This window comes from Ananas comosus, linkage group 7 (genome assembly GCF_001540865.1).
Source record: "Ananas comosus cultivar F153 linkage group 7, ASM154086v1, whole genome shotgun sequence".
Lineage (NCBI taxonomy): Eukaryota > Viridiplantae > Streptophyta > Magnoliopsida > Poales > Bromeliaceae > Ananas > Ananas comosus.
Window position 1 is genome coordinate 14,025,551 of NC_033627.1, and position 19,412 is coordinate 14,044,962.

Consider the following 19,412-nt stretch of genomic DNA (forward strand, 5'->3'; position numbering starts at 1 on the left):
AAATAAATTCTACTACAAATGTTGAGGCAGCAGGGTCTCGAATGGATCAAACAGTTACATAAAAGGAAAATAAATACATAAATAAATAAAAGTAAAAAAAATAAAATGTCACTTAGAGTTGCAACTTAGCGTATTCCCTTATCATTTCACGGATTTGTCTGATAGCCACTAAGGCGTCGAAAGATTGATTTCTAAAAATCACATTATTTCTTTCTCACCAAATCATCCACCAACAAGTCGCCAAACTAGCCAGCTCCTTCTCAGCTGGCCCTTGGGCACTATTTCCCAGTACATACTCCCGAAGTCCCCTGACTCCCTCCACCGACCTCGAGATAACTCTTTCTTCGAAGATATTGAATAATAAATATCTACTAAAAATGCATCCCACAAGCAGATGATCGCCAGTTTCGAGTTCACTGCCGCACAGAACACACTGTTGGTTTTCAGACCAACCTTTTTTAAGCATATTGTCTATTGTAGGTAAGCGCTTCTTCAGAGCTAGTCAGATGAAAATCTTAACTTTAGGCGGTATTTTAAGTACCCAAACTTTTTGTTGAAGAATGTCTCGAATGCCAAAATCATTGATCAACTTATAAACCGATCTAACTGTGAAACACAGACTCGCATTCTATCTCCATCGTAGTTCATCGGGTGTGTCAATGACATGGAATCTTGAAAGTAACTTTTTGAGTTCTCTAATTCTGTTATCACTTCTAGGCAACCCAATCCCAGCCCCTCTTAAGATCTTTCTCTATCTCCAATCTTGAGAAGAAGCTTTTTAGATGCCATTCAATCCCCCTACATAACTAGAAAAGTAAGGATTATTAATTAACATTGAATTGGCATGTCTATATATAAACACGCATCATATATTATTGTTTTGCAGCTAACACATTGACTATGTCTTTAATTTGCGTGCATTGGTACACAGATAATCATCTATATATACCACTCAATACATACATACATACATACCCCCACATTATACACTCCCTCCCCGGGAATTGTCATGGCGCTAATCCTACCTCTTCTCGTGCTTCCCTTCTTCCTGCACCCTCTAGCTTCTTCTGCTTTCGACGGCATGCGAATCGAGGTCACTCACGTCAACTCCGACGGCAACTATACGATGGCGGAGCTCATCCGCCGCGCGGCGGCGCGCGACACGGTTCGACTGGCTGGCGCCAGGGCAAACGTCACGACTCCGCTCCACTACTCGACCGCGGGCGGCTACCTCATGGAGCTCGCCGTCGGCACTCCCCCCGTTCCGTACTTGGGCTTGGCCGACACCGGCAGCACCCTCGTCTGGATCGAGTGTCTCCCCTGCAAGAACTGCACCGACTTGGTCGTGCCCAAGTACGACCCTCACAAATCCCCCACCTTCTCTTCGCTCCCCTGCAACAGCTCCTTATGCGAGGCCCTCGACTTTCGCGGTTCCTGCCTCAAGGGCTCATGCACCTACAATATCGTGTATGGGAGCGGCGCGACAGTAGGAGTGCTCGGCAGCGAGATCTTCACGTTCGGATCCTCCGAGCCAGTCTCCGTGCCGGATATTGGTTTTGGGTGCAGCACTGATAGCCTTGGCGACTACGGTAACTCCTCCGGTATTGTTGGACTGGGGAAAAGCAGTCTGTCATTGGTGTCACAATTGGGCGTCGGAAAGTTCTCTTACTGTCTCACTTCTTATTACGATATTCGCAGCACCAGCTCACTTTTTTTCGGTTCTTCCGCCAGTTTAAGTGGAACTGCAGTAAAATCTACTGCTTTTGTTCGAAACCCTAACTCTACCTTTGCTTCTTTTTACTACCTGCCTTTGAAAGGAATATCCCTCGGCGCGACACTACTTCCTGTCCCGTCAACAGCTTTCGCGATAAGAACGGACGGAAGCGGCGGGCTGATCATCGACTCTGGCACCACTTTCACATACTTAGGAGATGTCGCGTACCAACTTGTGAAGCAAGCGATCCAATCTCTGGTGAATCGACCGCCTGCCGACGGGTTGAAACTTGAACTTGATCTTTGCTACTCGTTGCGACCGCCGCCGCCGCAAATGCCGAACATGACGTTCCACTTCGACGGTGCTGACATGAATTTGCCCGTGGATAATTACATGATATCGGATTCGGAGACAGGTTTGTGGTGCCTTGCGATGTTAAACTCAACCGACAACTCTTCGATACTCGGGAATTTCCAGCAGCAGAATATGCATATACTTTACGATCTAGACAACGATGTTCTATCCTTCGTGCCAGCGCAATGCAGTAAACTTTGATCGAAGTTGTGTGTTAGCCATGTACTTGGTGTTTATCTTGTTTTCGTTGAGATTAATTGAGTTGTATGTTATATTTCTATGGGGCAGTAGAAATCGTTATATGAACGAACTTGCGTTGTGTTATATGTATGTTGAATCACTCATCTTAATTGTAATTATGAACAGTTGTTGTTTTGATTTAGAAAGTGCAAAAGAAAAGCAGTTGTCTTTTTGAGACTTCCATATAACTTATTTTTCTTAAAATAGTTGAATTGGTGGTGTTGTTTGATCCAGTTGTTTGTATCCTTTTAGTTTATTAACAACTAAATTTATTTAAATCTAAATCCCATCTAAAAAAATTATCGAATGGACCTCGTGCATAATTCATTGTTAATTTTTCTATATGAATCCTGCTACAGAGACCTCAAAATCAAAATTGTGGGCCTCTAGGCCTTCTAAAAAGAAAAAAGAAAAACGAAAAAAATTCTATGAAATAATTAATTTCAACAATTATACTCAATTACATACAATAACTTCCATTCTCAAGAAAACAAATATAATTTCTTTTTAATGTCGAACAGCCAGTGAGAGTTTGTGTTCTCTCCGTGGTCAAAGTCAACGCTCGAAGCTTGAATCAAATAGGCTTGTACAAAGTATATTGATGATGCATTGCTAACTTAATACTCTCATAAAAAATTAAGAGTATCAAAGATGTACAAAATAGAGTTACATCATTGCAAGTAAATAATAGTCGTCCCACATTTAGCTGACCTTGCTCAACATTTGTTCAACAATTCTATTTACATCACCATTTTATCCTCACTAATTATCTCAAGAACATGTGATCTCCACTGGTCCGATTGTCAAGCTCACAAGCTCAAATACCCCAATTTCTTAAAAAATTAAGAGAGTTAAGTGTGCTAGAACTATTAGTCAAAGATGGGTGAGCCCCGGAAAACTGAGGCATCACAAGGACATGCACCTCCACCTACTTGTTCTGAAAATAAATATTATATTATTTTTATTGACGATTACTCTTGTTTCATCTGGATTTATTTCATGCACAAAAAATCTAAACATTTTCAAATATATAAAATTTTTCTGCCATGGTTCAAATTCAGTTTGGTGTCACCATTAAAATTTTTTATTTCAACTCAGCTAGTAATTAATGAATATTTTTCAAATGAGTTTCATTACATGGTATTGGATCAGGGGATCCTAAGTTCAACTTCCGCTAGATTCCTTACGTTATTAATTTTCTGTCACTTAAACATAATTTTCTGTCATTTAGTTTAAGTTTACATTTGAGGCATATCAAAATATTTCAAACCCAAACGTGAGAGAGGGGTGTTGAATATAAATATTAAAATACCGTTATCTAGATATTCAAGATTTGAAAAACAACGATTGTTTTACATAATTTTGTTACTTAAATGTCTTTAGCTTTTGTTATTTACTACTTATTTGTGCGGCGGAACAGTCTCAAGTGATGGCGTTATGAGAATTTTTTTTCGTAAAGTTACAACATAAAATTCTCCTTTTGAAATTATTTCAGTTTACAGTTATCATAGTCCTATATTAACTTAATGGGATTGAGCATATATAGATTTTATAAGGAATAGAAAGAAAAACTTCCTCCTAATCAAGGGGCTTCAAAGAAGGGAGATTTATTTATTTGTGTATTTTGTTTCCATAACTTTGAAGCTTTCGTTTGGTTCGGGTATAAGCAAGAACTAGCTATTACAGGAATAGATACAACTATGGTGATAAGAAAAATAGCGTTTGGATAAAAATTGGGTTGTTCCCGGGGATAAAAAAAATAGCGTTTGGATAGATAATATAGAATAAGAAAAATAATGGATAGTTATATATAGAAAATAAAGGTGTTTGTGGGAATAATTATACCAGGTATCCGAGAACTATAATTCTCGAGTAAAAAATTTACGTTTGAGTATAAAGGAGGGGATAAAGGGTTATCCCTCTTCTTATCCCTAATCCAAACGGTCAGGCCAATGATTTAGGCCAATGACTATTAGAGACAAGTATACGGCCCACAGTAAGTGAGTGGAGGCCCAAAGTTGTGGCAAAAGCCTATAGGTTGTAAACAAAAAAAATATGTATACATAATACATTGATACTATCATGTGGAGTTAGTGGGTATTTCTTATGAAAATATTAACCATTTGCATGACCAGAATACTATCTTCTTTAATCAACGGTTAATTATTCTAACAGCCTAGCTTTTGTGGCACATCGCTCTAGTAAACTACTATAATTTGGTCATAACAAACACATTGCATTTTCGGGATTGTTAATTGCTCTGACATCAAATGTTGACTAATCGATATTTACTCTGATACCAATTCTTATATAATTCTACAACCATTAATCATATATATATATATATATATATATATATATATATATATATANTATATATATATATATATATATATATATATATATATATATATATATATATAGAGTAGGGCTGCTGTGCTCTCAGGAGCACGGAGCACGGAGGCCTCCGTGCTCCTGAGCCGTTTTCGATGATGGAGTTTCTGAATCGACGATCGACTCCGTTAAACTTGATCTAGTATATTTGAAGCTTTTAGGAAATAATTTTTGCGATTTTTCGATATCATTTACCTACCAATCGAAATGATTCAAAATCAATAATTTTTAACGGCTGAAAATAAAAATCCTATAAAAAGTGGTGATATAGCACTAAAATTTTCGATCCGAAATATTGATCTTGTTGTAGATAGTATAAAGAATTTTGTATCAAAATTTCATCTGATTTGAATACTTTTACACCGTTAAACTTGAAAACGGCAGATATCAACCATTAAAAATTATGGTTTTGAATCCTTTCGATCACTAGGTAAATGATATCAAAAAATTGCAAAAATTATTTTCAAGAAGCTTCAAATACGCTAGATCAAGTTTAACAGAGCCGATCGTCGATTCGGAAACTCCATCATCGAAAATGGCTCAGGAGCACGGAGGCCTCCGTGCTCCTGAGAGCACAGCAGCCCTGCTATATATATATATATATATATATATATATATGTGTGTGTGTGTGTGTGTGTGTGTGTGTGAATTTTGCTACTATACTATCGATAGTACCAAACACTTGGTGCTATCGAATTTTCAACCGTTGGATAAAAGGATGTGCGGTTATGATGATAGTGATTATCCGTTAGGATGATAGTGGTCTATTAGTGTTGAGTGGGTAGTTGGTTGAATAGTATAATCTAACAGGTGGAAATGATCAAAAGGTAGATCGAACAGCAGAAAATTCGATAGTAACAAGAACTTGGTACTACTGATAGTATAATACCCGGACTCTATATATATATATATATATATATAGCATTATTATTATTATTATTATTATTTTGAGAGATAGGTAACACGCTACCCGTTTCGTTTATTTCATTTAGAAATAAACTTAGCAAGAAATGTGAATCAATTAGGATTCGAACTTGGATCTCGGATACCAACCACTAAGCCCTTTCTCACTTGCTGTAGGGACGGTCGGTTATTATCATTATTATTATTTGAACCAGAGATCACCCACAATGGAGCAAGCGAGACCAACCACTAGGCTAAGCCTTAATTAGCAATATCTGTTCTAAGACATCTCTAAATTAAATTTTAGCTTTTTCATATGGTGTCTCCCTCTGCTTCAAGCAAGAATCTAGGGAGGTGAATCAAATAAGATTGTTATTAAAGAAGGGAAAAAAAAAATTGAAAAGAAAAGAAAAGGGGAAAAGAAAAACAAAATGCTAACTCCTTGTTGGTGTGTCCCTGTCTCTGAGGAAGGATGCTGTTGGTTCACTTTCCCTCCCTCACTTTATTTGAAGCCAAAGTAACCAACGAAACTCACATTTGAATACTTAGAGATAGCACCCTCCCATCTATTCCCTTTTTTTTTTATATATTACAACTACATTACACTACCCTTATACTTCAAAACCAATCAATAATAAGAGAGACAAAGAAGCTAACAAAAAGTTGTGTATTTATTACATTTATTTGCATGATGAGAAACCCCATGTTGCAAACAAGAAGAATCCCCTCACCAAACCACTCTAGCTAGCTAACACCTGAGGTGATCCCCTCTTAATTATAACAGTACAAGGAATTAAAGCACTAGCCCGAGCTCTAAGCAAAGTAGGTGGTGGATAGCTACTTCAGGAACACCAGAAACTGAATCTCCTATTACATTCCAAGGATGCATCTCTTTCTCTTCTGCGTACATGAGCCTCGATCTCTTTGTGAGCGAATAATTCGGAGTTTTTGAGGTCGTGCGAGAGAGGGAGAGAGAGAGAGAGAGAAAGCAGCAGGTTAAGGAGAGCACAATGCAGCTGCACATATCGCCGAGCATGCGGCACGTGACGGTGTTGACGGGGAAGGGTGTGAGGGATTTCATCAAGGTGAAGGTCGCGTCGAGGCGGCTGTCGTATCGAATGGTGTTCTATTCGCTACTCTTCGCGATGTTCTTGCTGCGGTTCGTGTTCGTGTTGACTGCAATGGATACAATTGAGGACCAATATGAGTGCTCTTCTTTAGGTAAATTACAAATTAGTATGAGTGCTCTTCTTTAGGTAAATTACAAATTAATGGCTCTCTTAACTCTATCATTTTTTTTTTCATGCATGAAAAATAGAATGTTATAGGACTACCTCTTATTGAAAAATTACCAATGCTATGAAAATTCCTAATCTCACTTAAGATTTTTTTTTTAATCATAATCTTCTTATTATGTATTTTCAGTTGAGTTCTTAGTACCTTTCAATCTTATAAAATGTTCTAACATCATTGCAGAGATATGTTAATTGTAGCTTTCATAGAAACAAAAAGAGAAACAAAAAGGAAAAAAAAAGTTTGTTGATATAAGTTTGTGCAAATAAAGTCACGTGCCTAATTAATATATACAACTCTGGTAGAACGTAGGGAAATATCATGATTATTATTGTGACAAATGGAAAAGGAAAGTAAATTCTTCTTCTTCTTTTTTTGCTTTATAAAACTATAAATAAATAAATATTATTCTCAAAAAAAAGAACTATAAACATTTGGTAGTTATTAAATAATTTGTTTATACATGCATAATTAAACAGGATCAAAATTTAATATAATGATGCATTTACCTCGCAAAATAAATAGGTAAATAATGCAACAATGTGCTATATCCAAGGTAGAGTGACCAAAAATATCAAACATTTAGATAGTAAATATCTAAGAAAGAGTATTCTAAATTTTCCCAACAGAAACTTCAGAATTATATAAATTGTCAAAATATTATTTTATTGGCTGTGACTATCAACTATATTATGGATACGCGACAAAAATAAAAAAACAAGGGCAAGTTTAGGCATGTAGCTATGAAATGGAAAAAGGAATATGAAGGAAATGTTGGCTTATCCAAATTAGTTGTAGCAACACTCTGAATGATACCGACCATTCCTAGAGCAAATGGTAAAGAGTTTGATAGTTGGTACCCGAGATCCCAAGTTCAAATCCTAATTAATTCACATTTGTAGCTAAGTTTATTTCTAAATGAAATAAACGAAGTGGATAGCGTGTTACCTATCTCTCTTTAAAAAAAAAAAAAAAAACACTCCGAATGATGTTGATGGAAGGTCCAACATGCCCAGTTCTCAAGCAAACACCTAATTTCTTGTTTGAATATTAAGACCAGCCAACATAGTTTGACAGTTTCCTCTTACAATTGGCATTCCTGTCACAAGCCAAGTACTTCTTTTCATATGAGCTTCAAGGAAATTTTTTTTTAAATTTTCATCTAAACTAATTCTCGAAGCAAAGTATACTAGGAATTTTGTAGTTGGTTGGAATGGAGGGACATACATTAACGAACAATGTAGATGATATGTGTATTTTCATATCTTATCTTTAGAAAATAGCATTTTATTCACTGATGAATTTGTACTAAAATGTAATCTATACATTGGTTTTTTTATAGGGTGTGTAGGGAAAAGGCTAGGTCCAAGATTATGGCGACGGCAACTTGAATCGTCGGTAAATCGTTGTTTCCAACCCAAAAAATCAATCATAAATTATCGTATTGACTTATTTTTTAAAAGAAAACTTATAATGAGAACAGAATTTAATTTTTTTCTCTTTGTGAAGATTCCAGAAGAAATATATCAGATTCTTGAAGAAGCCAAGATCGACGAATTATCGCCGCAAGGGTGGGACGTTCCGCAAACACTAGACGAGTTCATCGCAGAGATGAAGAGCAATAATCGATCAGATGCCAAAACCTTTGCATTAAGGCTCAAAGCCATGGTACCATTAGTCTTACTAAACACAACAGCTGAAACAACTAGCCGTTATATAAGCGTGCTACCTATTCTCAAAAAAAACTAGCCGTTATATATATATGATTCTAAACCGAGAATTTTGCTATATTTGACTGTTGACATTTGACTTCTTAGTGTTGACTCGGTGACCAAAAAAACAGATATCTTTGCTGGAACAGAAGACCAGGACGGCCAAGATCCAGGAGTACCTGTACCGCCACGTGGCGTCGACGAGCATCCCGAAGCCGCTGCACTGCCTCTCGCTGCGCCTGGCCCATGAGCACTCGACCAACGCCGGAGCCCGCCTCCAGCTACCGGAGGCGGAGCGCGTCCCTGCCCTTGTGAACCCCACGCTCCGCCACTTCGTTCTTGCCTCCGACAATGTGCTGGCGGCAGCGGTCGTGGCTGCATCACTGGTCGCCAATGCACTCAGTCCGGAGTCGGTCGTGCTGCATGTCATCACCGACCGGAAGACGTTCGCGCCCATGCAGGTAGCGGTGTAAACGAACTGAACACGAACACAAATGTCCTAAGCTAAGCCCAAGCTCAGCTCTGTTTATAACCGAGCCAAACTCAAACCGACTCATTTAGGTTCGAGTCGAATTCGAGCCACTCATAAGAGATCAGCTTCTAACACTAACTGAGTTGAGCTAGCTCAAGTTCGGATCATTTATTCAATAAACTCTAGATCCTAAACAATAAGCTCTAAATTCAATGTATATATATGCAGGCGTGGTTCTCACTGCACCCGCTGGGACCTGCTGTGGTGGAGGTGAAGGGGCTGCACCACTTCGACTGGTTCGCGAGGGGGAAGGTCCCCGTCATGGAGGCGATGGAGAAGGACCGGGCGGCCCGGTCACAGTTCCGCGGAGGGTCGTCGGCAATCGTGGCCAATGTCGGCGAGAAGCCGGTTGTGGTGGCAGCAAAGTTGCAGGCACTAAGTCCAAAATACCAGTCTGTCATGAACCATATCCGCATTCATCTGCCCGAGGTGAGTTTAAAAACATGTTCAAAAAAGTTTAATCCAAGCGCGAAACGCACGGCTTTCAAAGCAATTTGAACGCTAGATTTGATGGTCTGGCGTGGGAACCGTCCCCCTTTTACTTAACCAAATCAACATACCAAACTCTTTATAACTACATGTAGTAACACTGTCTAAGGAGATTTTGTTTGATCCTCACAGTTGTTTCCTAGCCTCGACAAGATAGTTTTTCTCGACGACGACGTCGTCATCCAAGCTGATCTCTCGCCCTTGTTCGAAATCGACCTGCAAGGCAAAGTAAATGGCGCGGTGCAGACTTGCAGAGGGGCTGACAAATTTGTGATGTCGAAGAAATTCAAGAGCTATCTGAACTTCTCACACCCTCTGATAGCAGAAAATTTCGATCCTAATGAGTGTGCCTGGGCATATGGCATGAATATATTCGATCTCGACGCATGGCGAAGAACAAACATCAGTGAGACTTATCACTACTGGCTCCAAAAAGTACATATGCTCTATATCTTCTTATAATCTTTTTAACGCTTTTTTTTTTTTGTTTGCTCAATTTTTGAAAGATCTACTTGTTGTTCAAATTTCGTCTGCAGAACTTGAAATCAGACCTCAGTTTATGGCAACTAGGGACTCTTCCGCCCGGTCTAATCGCCTTTCACGGCCATGTTCATGTTATTGATCCCTACTGGCACATGCTCGGCCTCGGATACCAAGAGAACACAACTGTATCTGATGTGCAAAAAGCAGCAGTAATCCACTTCAATGGCAGGGCAAAGCCTTGGTTGGACATTGCTTTCCCACAGCTCCGACCGCTTTGGACCAAATACTTAAATTTCTCGGACAAGTTCCTTAGAGCATGCAATATAAGAGCTTAGAACTGTTGTGCGATTTTGATCGGCACTTCAAGTTAAGCGACGTGATCGAACAAGGATAAACTCTTGGATTTGATCCAAGAGAATGAACAAAGAGCATTCGAGTTCTTATACTGTCGATATGAGACGTATTTAGATCTTAACCAATTTCATGCATATTTTCTTCTGTAGAAATGATTTTGCTGTTCTTTTCTGATGGCCTATTTTGAAATGTATGCTTGGATGGATATAGAAACATTATAATAAAGAAAAAGAACATAGTATCTATCAACCAAAGGAAAAGGCTAATTTCGCATTAACTTGACAGTAAGATACAAAATGGCCATTTGATTCAGTCGAACACTTGTATTACATTCTCTGTATAAAGTATCGAATGCATCGGATTCAAACTACGGTCATCTTCAGAAAATTCACGTAACACAATTCGAGCTTCATTCGAGGCCTTTGATAGCAATAACAACTGCCCTCGAAGAATTTTGAGAGACAAGGTTTCTCTTGGCTTCATGAATTGCGTTTCGCAGCCACTTTGGCTATTATTAGATTCTTCATTCCGGTCAACATCTAGAGGAGTAACCAGTACAAGAGATTCCAAAACAACAGCTTTTTCTAGCAGAAACTTCACCAGTCTCAGTTCATTAACAAACCCCCGAAAATTGGTAACTTTGATCACTTTTAGATGGTTAAATAAAACACCAGGCGAATCCTCGTCAATAAACGCTCCATACGTTATGTCGATTAGCTCATTGAGCTCTCCAGGAAGCTGAAAGATTCAATATCATCGGAATAATAAAATATCCAAAGATAGATAAAAGAAAGCAAATTGATGAAATTTTGAAGTTTAACAGGGTAACATATACGAGTCTAACCGAAGGCAACCAAAACACGGATATACCTGAATGAAAAGCTTTTCGAGGAATGGAGAAGGACAGAGCTGAAAAAAGGCTGAGATGTACGAGAGATGTTCTTCGGTCAGCGAATCCATCACAAGCTGCAACTCCTGCAGATTCTGCAACTCTATAGGGAGTTCCTCCTCACCGTACTCGTCGGCAAAGGCTATACCCTGAACGAAAATTCAAGGCGCTATATCGAATTCATGAACTAAGAAAAAGATTTGAATAAAACAACAAATGAATAAGAAAAATTTAAATTACCATCAGGGCTACACTGCAAAGTGTCAGAACCTTAACCTGAGAAAGATCAGATATCCACTTGGCATAGTCATCATCAAGATCATAGTTAACTCTACCAATCGAATATATGCATGCGTCGACCAACGAAGACATGTTATGGAACTCATTTGTGGAACAGATCCTCCCATAGTAGATTAAAGATTGAAGCTTGGGAGCAGATATCTCGAGATCGTAAGCCTCGAAACAATCCATTATTGTCAACTTTTGAAGTCTAAGTTCCGGGCCTGTAATCCTAATCTCGGAAAGTAGTAAGCAGCTTTTAATGCTCAAGCTTTCGAGGGCCCTGCAGTCGACTAACATCCTTTCGAGCATATCATTTGTGATGTTAACATGACTAAGAGAGAGTTGACGAAGGCCGCGAAATCCGCTCACGTCGAAAGGAGAAGCAATGTCGCATCGGCTCAAACTCAAATTGGTCAAAGTGTTGCACTCAAATAAAGAATTCGGCAATACAAACGCCACTTTTCCATCAATATACACTCCGTTTTGCACGATCCCTTGCGAGAGGTCTATGTCAAGCTGTTTCACCCCTTTACTAACCGCAAAGCCAATCCAAGTCTCGATATCACGGAAGAAGAGATCGAAGGGGGAGAAGAGAATTCGGAACTTCTCGACGTGCTTGCTTTCGTAGATGTGTAGATACCGATTGAGCATCGACACGAACTGCTTCGGAGATTGATTGCAGGAGAATTCGTCGCCGAATTCTAAAGCGGCGGAAGAGATCAAGCTATACTCCCATAAGTTTCTCCATCTCTGTGAGAGGGTGCTTGTTCTTATAGCTGATTTTAGAGGCATCATACAGAGGATGGATTGGAGGATAGGATCAGGGAGATTACTGATCCTATCTTCTCCTCTCCCCATACTTTGCCTCTTCATTAGTTCTGAATTTGTTGATCTTTAGTAAATTATTACTTTGTAGAGAATGGTCTCTTCTTGTGTTATATGTTGTAACATTCTCCTCTCTGAGGACTTTGTCAAACAGTTGGTGGGTGGGCATCTTCTCTCAGAAGACTCAATATAGAAAGAGTGAGAGGAAGAAGGAAGTTGAGGGAAGTAATATCTTAGTTGACAATGTATGGAGACACTTTAATGAGCCCTCCAACTTTAGTAGTTTTGATTTGAGTAATTTTTCTTAAATTGGACTCAGAATTCATTAGAAGTTGTTGCTAATTTTTAACTAAATTTGTGGTTTCGTAAGTTGAAAAGGAACCTCTCACTAGCTGCATGTGCTGGAAATTGCATGGCAAGTTAAGAATAAAATGCCTCGCAATAGAAGAATGTTGAGGTCTAAAGATGTGATGTTCCTTTTTTATTTTTATTTTTTTTTAACTCTATAAAATAAAGGAAGTGGTGCTCATGTCATAATATCCAGGTGTTCGACTCCTTCAGAAATTCTGGGCTAGATCTTGCTCTATCCTGGGCCTGGCTAAAGCCCAAACTACTTTGACACCTATTGGTCCTGGCCCAAGTTCAAACTATCTATGATTTTGAATTGGGCCTAATCTTTCCGGGCTTGAGTTCAAGAAGATCACAGGCATATCACTATTGAATTGCCGCGTGTTCACGAAGATCCTGCTAAAGGACCTACCATGTCGATAGTGGCCGTGTTGATGAGCAGTGACACTCCGACCCTGCAAGAAGCTTCAGGGCCCGCGCGTTTTCTATCCGAGGGAGCACCACGACCTCGAACACTTCATCAGTTCACCTTGTGCCATAACGTGTGATCATGTTTGATACTAGGTTTTAGCCTCCACAGGCCTGCTAATGTAGTCATATTAACTGATCTGTTCCCAAATATTAGGATGTCTCACTTTCATTTTGTGTCGTAATATACAAAGCAATCAACAGAAACTCTACCGACCGTCCCTAGCGCAAGCAGCAAAAAGGCATGATGGTTAATACCTAAGACCCAACTTCGAATCCTAGTTGATTTACATTTCGAACTAAGTTTATTTCTAAATAGAATAAACACATACTACCTCTCTTTCAAAAAAAAATAAAAATCAACAGAGTTATATATTAAAAACAGAAATAGCTGAAATTATATAGACTATTTATAAACTAAGAAAAATATATATGTCGCTATTTAACCCAAAAATAAAAGAGAAAGAAAAGAAAGCGACGCAACTGTGAATCTGTGATAAGGATGGGACGAAATTTCCTACAACAACTCCAACAATTGACTAGGAAAAGACTTTCGTGTTTCGGTTTATAAGCATTATAACAATTCACGGTACAAGATTTCATACTAGTCTTACTACACCAAAGTACAAATAATATTTCTCTACATAAAGTATATGCCACGACGCCTCATAAGAAGTGATCTGTTATTGTTATCCTATGCAACCATGTATATCTCTGGCCTCGCTACTATGTCCTGCATCTCCTTTCTCTTTGTTGTATCCCTCCCCTTTTTCCTCCTGCACCCTCCTCCGGCCGCCGCCGCGGCCGTCGCCATCAACTTCTTCGGCAAATTCTGCGGCAGCACCGGAAACTACACTGCGAACAGCACCTACCAATCCAACCTCGACACCCTCTTCTCCTTCCTCGCCTCCAACGCCTCCGCGTCCCCCTCCGGCTTCACCGCCACCACCCTCGGCCGCGTCCCCGACGCGGTCTCGGGCCTCGCCCTCTGCCGCGGCGATGTCAACGCCACCACATGCCGCTCCTGCCTCGGCCTCGCAGCGCAGGACGGCCCCGAACTCTGCCCTGACACGAAGGGCGCCACACTTTGGTCAGTTACAAATTAGAATTCTGATCTGATTATAATATATATACATACAAGCTTTTTCATTCAATCAGTTTACGTACACTCTATAATAGGTATGATCCCTGCCTGGTGGAATACTCCAACCAGAACTTTCTGTCCTCGACCAGCAACTCGCCGCAGTTGATCGGGATGAGCAGTCAGAACATAACGGGGGCTGGCACCGGCCAATTCGACAGGCTAGTCAGCACCCTCATGAACGCCGTAGCCGACCGGGCGGCGAACGACACGCAGAGGAGGTTCGCGACGGGCGAGGTCACGAACTTCACGGAGGCGTTCCCGACGATATACGGGCTGGCGCAGTGCACGCCGGACCTGTCGGCGTCCGACTGTCGGCAGTGCCTCGGCGGTCTGATCGGCGAGATGCCGCAGTACTTCGCGGGGAGGCAGGGGGGGAGGATCCTCGGCGTGCGGTGCAATTTGAGGTACGAGGTGTATTCCTTCTACGACGGAGCGCCGTCGCTGACGCTTTCGTCTGCGGCGGCGACCACACAAGGTGAGAAGAGAAGAAAAGGAATAGATAACAAAAATGCACTTTACATCCTTCAATATATTATGTTTCGTATCTAACATGACTTCTCCAACTAGCAATAAGATGATCTTTACTTTCTGAATGATATTACAGTAATTACACTCAGAAAAGGATTGATCTAGAAAAATAAAATATTTATTTTCCAGTGCCTTGTAAAGACTACATATTCTGTTCATGCATCTCGCTTTAAATCAAATCGTGTGACAAAAAAAAAAAATATAAATAGAATGAAAAATAAATTAAAGAGTTAGAATTAAATTTTTATAGTTTGTTTGTGCTCACTTTATTTTGAAGGTGCTTCAACTTGTGGGACCGACGCCCATTAGAGACCAAATTTAAAACAAATTTGGCTCTTGGCCTGTATCACACCTGTCCTATTCCTTGGTACCGAGTTAGTTAAAGCAGTGTGGAAAAATACCAAAAAAAAATAATAAAAATCCAGATGAGAGTGGAGTATTCGGCACCCTTCTATCACTCAATAATGCAATAATTAATTAATGGTAAAAATGTATGGAGACCTCCCTAACTATAGGCCATTATAAAATTGCCTCTCCAATTTTAGTATCATTATTTTTCTTAATTTTTGAACATATAAATTCATGAAAATTAACGGTTTCGCCAGCTGAGCGGCCATTTATACTTACAAAACCAATATTGCATCACCTAAAAAAATATTCAGAATAGTTAAATCAATAAAGTACCTTTAAATTTTCTAGAGATAACTTAAATCAAATGAATCAAAATTGAGTAGTACTTAAAAGAGACTATTTCAAAATGGCCTATAGTTGAGGAGGTCCCTGTACATTTTCACCTTATAGTTGATTGCACTCATGCTTTTGTGGCTTTCCCAGGTGTAGTCAATGGAGCCCGACAAGTCAAGTCTCTGTCTCTCATTTAAGTGTCCAGCAACCAGCCAACTATCGTTTTAATGAGGGATACTAAAAAACAAAACAGATAGCTAGAAAGAAATGAATTCTACCAAAAGAAGGAAAATAATAATAATAATAATAATAATAAAGGAACATAAAGGAGTTATGTTCCTTTGAATACAAACATAAAGGATTTATATTGAAAGATATTTAATGGTTCTATCACATCATCATGGCCAACAATAATCAATGCAGTGAAAAATGAGTGAAAATAGATGATTAAAGATTTAATGAAGAGATAGTCAAATTGCTGAAAAAGTACTCTTTGTTTCAATGAACAAGCATCATACGTTTGTTCTGTTTTCTCCTGTTGGTTTGTCACATTCAGATGAAGTATAAGTTGATAATTGACAATGGCTGCTTGGATGTGCAGGAAAGAAGAAGAATGTAACCAGTACAGTTTTAGCAGTAACCATACCTCTAGTGACTGCATTTGTTATAATTTCCACCATTTGCATTTGCTTTTGGAGGAGGAGAAGATCTGCCCCAAAAGGACCACTATACTGTAAGTAAGATGCACTAAAGTTACCATTCAAAACACCCAGCTCAGTGATTTGCATCAAATAATGATAATGGCAGGGATCTCTCTGTCTGTTCAAAATACAAATGGCAATAATGCATATATAGTTCCTACGATATATGGACATCAATATCATAACCATTGAGAAAACCATAATAACAAAATATCACAGAGCTGATGTAGAGGCAAACACAGCTTAATGGAGAACCTAATTTATTAGATGTTCTCCAGCTTACATAGATCAGACAATGTTGAGTTGTATTTACTCTTTGAATAGACGACGGCGATGCTGAGGAGATCAAAAGTGCTGAGTCACTGCTTATTGATCTGGCAACATTAAGAGCTGCAACGGCTAACTTTGCTGGAGAGAATAAGCTTGGAGAAGGCGGCTTTGGCGCCGTTTATAAGGTATCATAATATTCGCTATAACTTGCCATTTAGTGAGAATTACAGGTGGCGATAGTCTGAATCCATATCAAAATTCTTGTACAGAAGAAGATCATCACTATTCTTGGGCTCAAACTAGTTTGATAGCTATCTCTACTATGTGCTTGTTGATCTAACTTTTAGAACAACTTCTCTACTCTTTAAAGCAAAAGCTTTTATTGAAGCAAAAAGTTTAGAATTTTGCTATCCGGGAAGCTATAATGAGCTTATGAGACCCAAGAACAATATCCAACTAGAAGATTCTATTTCTGCTTTATTGAGAATGTTGTTGATGTTTTTTTTTTTTCAATTGGCTATATTTAAATTCGAAGCTCAACAGGCCAAGCAAGCTCTCTATTATCGCGGTTGAATCTTGTGCTATAATCTTATAAACTTGAGCAGGGACTCTTGCCTGATGGACGAGAAATAGCAGTAAAGAGACTATCAAAAGATTCAGGACAAGGGCTAGGAGAGCTTAAAAATGAGTTATTTTTGGTCGCAAAGCTCCAGCACAAGAACCTTGTGAGGCTTTTAGGTGTCTGCTTGGAAGAACAGGAGAAGCTGCTTGTCTATGAATATGTGCCTAACAGAAGTCTAGACACTATCCTTTTTGGTACAACTTTCATTACATACAACTTCTGCTAAAGAACTAATCTCATTTCACTTGCCGTAACATAATAATAAGCTTAGCTTTTATGTTTTTACATTTTTTTTCCCTTTTTCAAAATTGATATGTCCAACTTATTTGTTGTATTCAAATGATACAGATTCTGAGAAACGAGGATGGCTAGATTGGGGGAGAAGGTACAAGATTATTAATGGAATTGCTCGAGGCCTACTATACCTACATGAAGATTCTCAGCTAAAAGTTGTACACCGAGATCTAAAGGCGAGCAACATTCTATTAGATGCCGAGATGAACCCAAAGATTTCAGACTTCGGCTTGGCAAGGCTTTTTGGAGGGGACCACTCTCAGGAAATTACGAGACGAGTCGTTGGCACATTGTAAGAATCAATTGTAACTGTCCATATCAATCACAACCATAAAAATACTGCACGAAATTGAATATATATATTAATACTGCTCATGTTATTGCAGTGGATATATGGCGCCAGAGTACGCCATGCATGGGTACTTCTCAAACAAGTCAGATGTATTCAGTTTTGGTGTTATGGTTTTGGAGATTGTAACCGGGAGGAAAAACGCTGGTTCCTTCAATTCTGAGCAGTCTGAAGATCTAATAAACTATGTAAGTTCAACACGGCAGTAGTTCTTGAACCTAATTAATAGACATAAACATAGTTTCTGTCAAATAATTCCTCTTTTGATATAATCACATATAAACCCTGCAAAATCATCCGCATAGGTATTCATAAATAACCTTCAAAACTTAATTTCTTACATATATAAACCTATGTGTTTACAAAACTGCTCCTATTTATGCAAAACCAACCTCCCTTCTGGAATTAGATGACTCCCCTAATTAAGATATAGTCTCTTTGTAAGATATTACACTATACAGGAACTACTACGAATGTTCTGATTTTTCAAGAGTGTAGATGTAAATAGATGATTTTACATCGATATATATGTACAGACAACCTTGTGTTGACAAATTGAACGAAATTTTACACAGACATGGGAGAATTGGACCAAAGGGACAATAACAGAGATAGTGGACTCATCCTTAGACAACCGCTATCCAAGAAGCGAGGTGCTGAGATGCATCCATATTGGGTTACTCTGTGTTCAAGAAAACCCAGCAGATCGACCCAACATGTCGAGGGTCGTCGTGATGTTGAGCAGTAGCACTGTGACCCTCGAAACTCCTTCGAAACCAGCATTTTGCATTGGAATGAGTAGCATGCAATTCAACATGTACTCGAATGCATCAAAGTATCATGGACTAGTAGCTGAACAATCCTCGAGCAAGTCGATTCCACCTTCGCCAAATGAGGTGTCAATCACAGAACTGGAGCCTAGGTAGTTGGAGAAAGAGAGAAGATTCTGAAAGACTTGAAAAAGGTCTCGAAGACAAAATGTTGGTGGATTTATCACTTCTAGCGCTTGAAATATCGTATGAAGCATTGGAACTGTATTTGTATCTTATTGTATGTGTTTAAATGTCCTTCGCAGCAGCGATGAATATCTACGTTTCCCTGCAAGTCGAGGCCCGTGTTTTGCACAGGAAGGAGCAGCACAAGCTCGAACGCTTACTCGAAAGCGTCTAGTTATTATTATGGTGTTAACGTGTGATCAATTCGAAGAGAAATTTAGTCACCAGAGGCCAGTTATCATAACCCGCAAAGTGGTCTAAGGATTGGGCAATAGTAAACTTTGGTGTTTTGCAGTGCACGTCTAAATCCTTTGAATTTTCATTTTTATGTTGTGAGATAATTACGCAAGAAAATTAATACTATACAAACTGACTATTTCTGTCGTTTGGTGGAGTTCTAGAGAGAGAGTAAGCGACGTAACTACGACAAGTGCCGAAGAATAGAAAGGAAGAATTTCTTCCATACTAAAATTCTCACGGTTGACTAAGAGAAGACTCTGAACCAACTGTTCCTAGCGCAAGTGACAAAAAATTTGATAATTGAT

The 19,412-nt window shown here is 39.1% G+C and overlaps 4 protein-coding genes across 4 annotated transcripts; 3 read left to right on the forward strand and 1 right to left on the reverse strand.

The window, feature by feature from the left end:
• On the forward strand, positions 1,020–2,480 carry LOC109713445 (aspartic proteinase nepenthesin-1-like). Its single transcript, XM_020237533.1, has one exon. It carries the CDS (start codon positions 1,082–1,084, stop codon positions 2,267–2,269), a length of 1,188 nt encoding a protein of 395 aa, XP_020093122.1. The 5' UTR covers positions 1,020–1,081; the 3' UTR covers positions 2,270–2,480.
• LOC109712600 (probable galacturonosyltransferase 12) lies at positions 6,233–10,728 on the forward strand. The gene is made up of 7 exons (XM_020236244.1): positions 6,233–6,826; positions 8,241–8,296; positions 8,408–8,566; positions 8,742–9,071; positions 9,311–9,571; positions 9,764–10,066; positions 10,168–10,728. The coding sequence occupies exons 1-7, from the start codon at positions 6,616–6,618 to the stop codon at positions 10,447–10,449; spliced, it is 1,602 nt and encodes a 533-aa protein (XP_020091833.1). The 5' UTR covers positions 6,233–6,615; the 3' UTR covers positions 10,450–10,728.
• LOC109713288 (F-box/LRR-repeat protein At3g26922-like) lies at positions 10,635–13,351 on the reverse strand. Its single transcript, XM_020237291.1, has 4 exons — positions 13,342–13,351; positions 11,598–12,517; positions 11,339–11,506; positions 10,635–11,206 (listed from the first exon to the last, which is right to left on the reverse strand). The coding sequence occupies exons 1-4, from the start codon at positions 13,349–13,351 to the stop codon at positions 10,778–10,780; spliced, it is 1,527 nt and encodes a 508-aa protein (XP_020092880.1). The 3' UTR covers positions 10,635–10,777.
• Positions 13,985–19,252, forward strand: LOC109713289 (cysteine-rich receptor-like protein kinase 6). Its single transcript, XM_020237292.1, has 8 exons — positions 13,985–14,370; positions 14,460–14,899; positions 16,238–16,369; positions 16,662–16,792; positions 17,213–17,423; positions 17,578–17,815; positions 17,910–18,060; positions 18,448–19,252. The coding sequence occupies exons 1-8, from the start codon at positions 13,985–13,987 to the stop codon at positions 18,796–18,798; spliced, it is 2,040 nt and encodes a 679-aa protein (XP_020092881.1). The 3' UTR covers positions 18,799–19,252.

Bases quoted from the DNA above. Each gene is read 5' to 3' on its own strand.
- LOC109713288 (XM_020237291.1), bottom strand. The intron at 11,507-11,597 runs GTAATTTAAATT...ATTTTCGTTCAG, and splicing joins TTTGCAGTGTAGCCCTGATG to GGTATAGCCTTTGCCGACGA. The intron at 11,207-11,338 runs GTATATCCGTGT...TGAATCTTTCAG, and splicing joins TCGAAAAGCTTTTCATTCAG to CTTCCTGGAGAGCTCAATGA.
- LOC109712600 (XM_020236244.1), top strand. From the start codon at position 6,616: ATGCAGCTGCACATATCGCCGAGCATGCGGCACGTGACGGTGTTGACG. The intron at 6,827-8,240 runs GTAAATTACAAA...GTTTTTTTATAG, and splicing joins ATATGAGTGCTCTTCTTTAG to GGTGTGTAGGGAAAAGGCTA. The intron at 9,572-9,763 runs GTGAGTTTAAAA...TGATCCTCACAG, and splicing joins TCCGCATTCATCTGCCCGAG to TTGTTTCCTAGCCTCGACAA.
- LOC109713445 (XM_020237533.1), top strand. From the start codon at position 1,082: ATGCGAATCGAGGTCACTCACGTCAACTCCGACGGCAACTATACGATG.
- LOC109713289 (XM_020237292.1), top strand. From the start codon at position 13,985: ATGTATATCTCTGGCCTCGCTACTATGTCCTGCATCTCCTTTCTCTTT. The intron at 14,900-16,237 runs GTGAGAAGAGAA...TTGGATGTGCAG, and splicing joins TGCGGCGGCGACCACACAAG to GAAAGAAGAAGAATGTAACC. The intron at 17,816-17,909 runs GTAAGAATCAAT...ATGTTATTGCAG, and splicing joins AGACGAGTCGTTGGCACATT to TGGATATATGGCGCCAGAGT.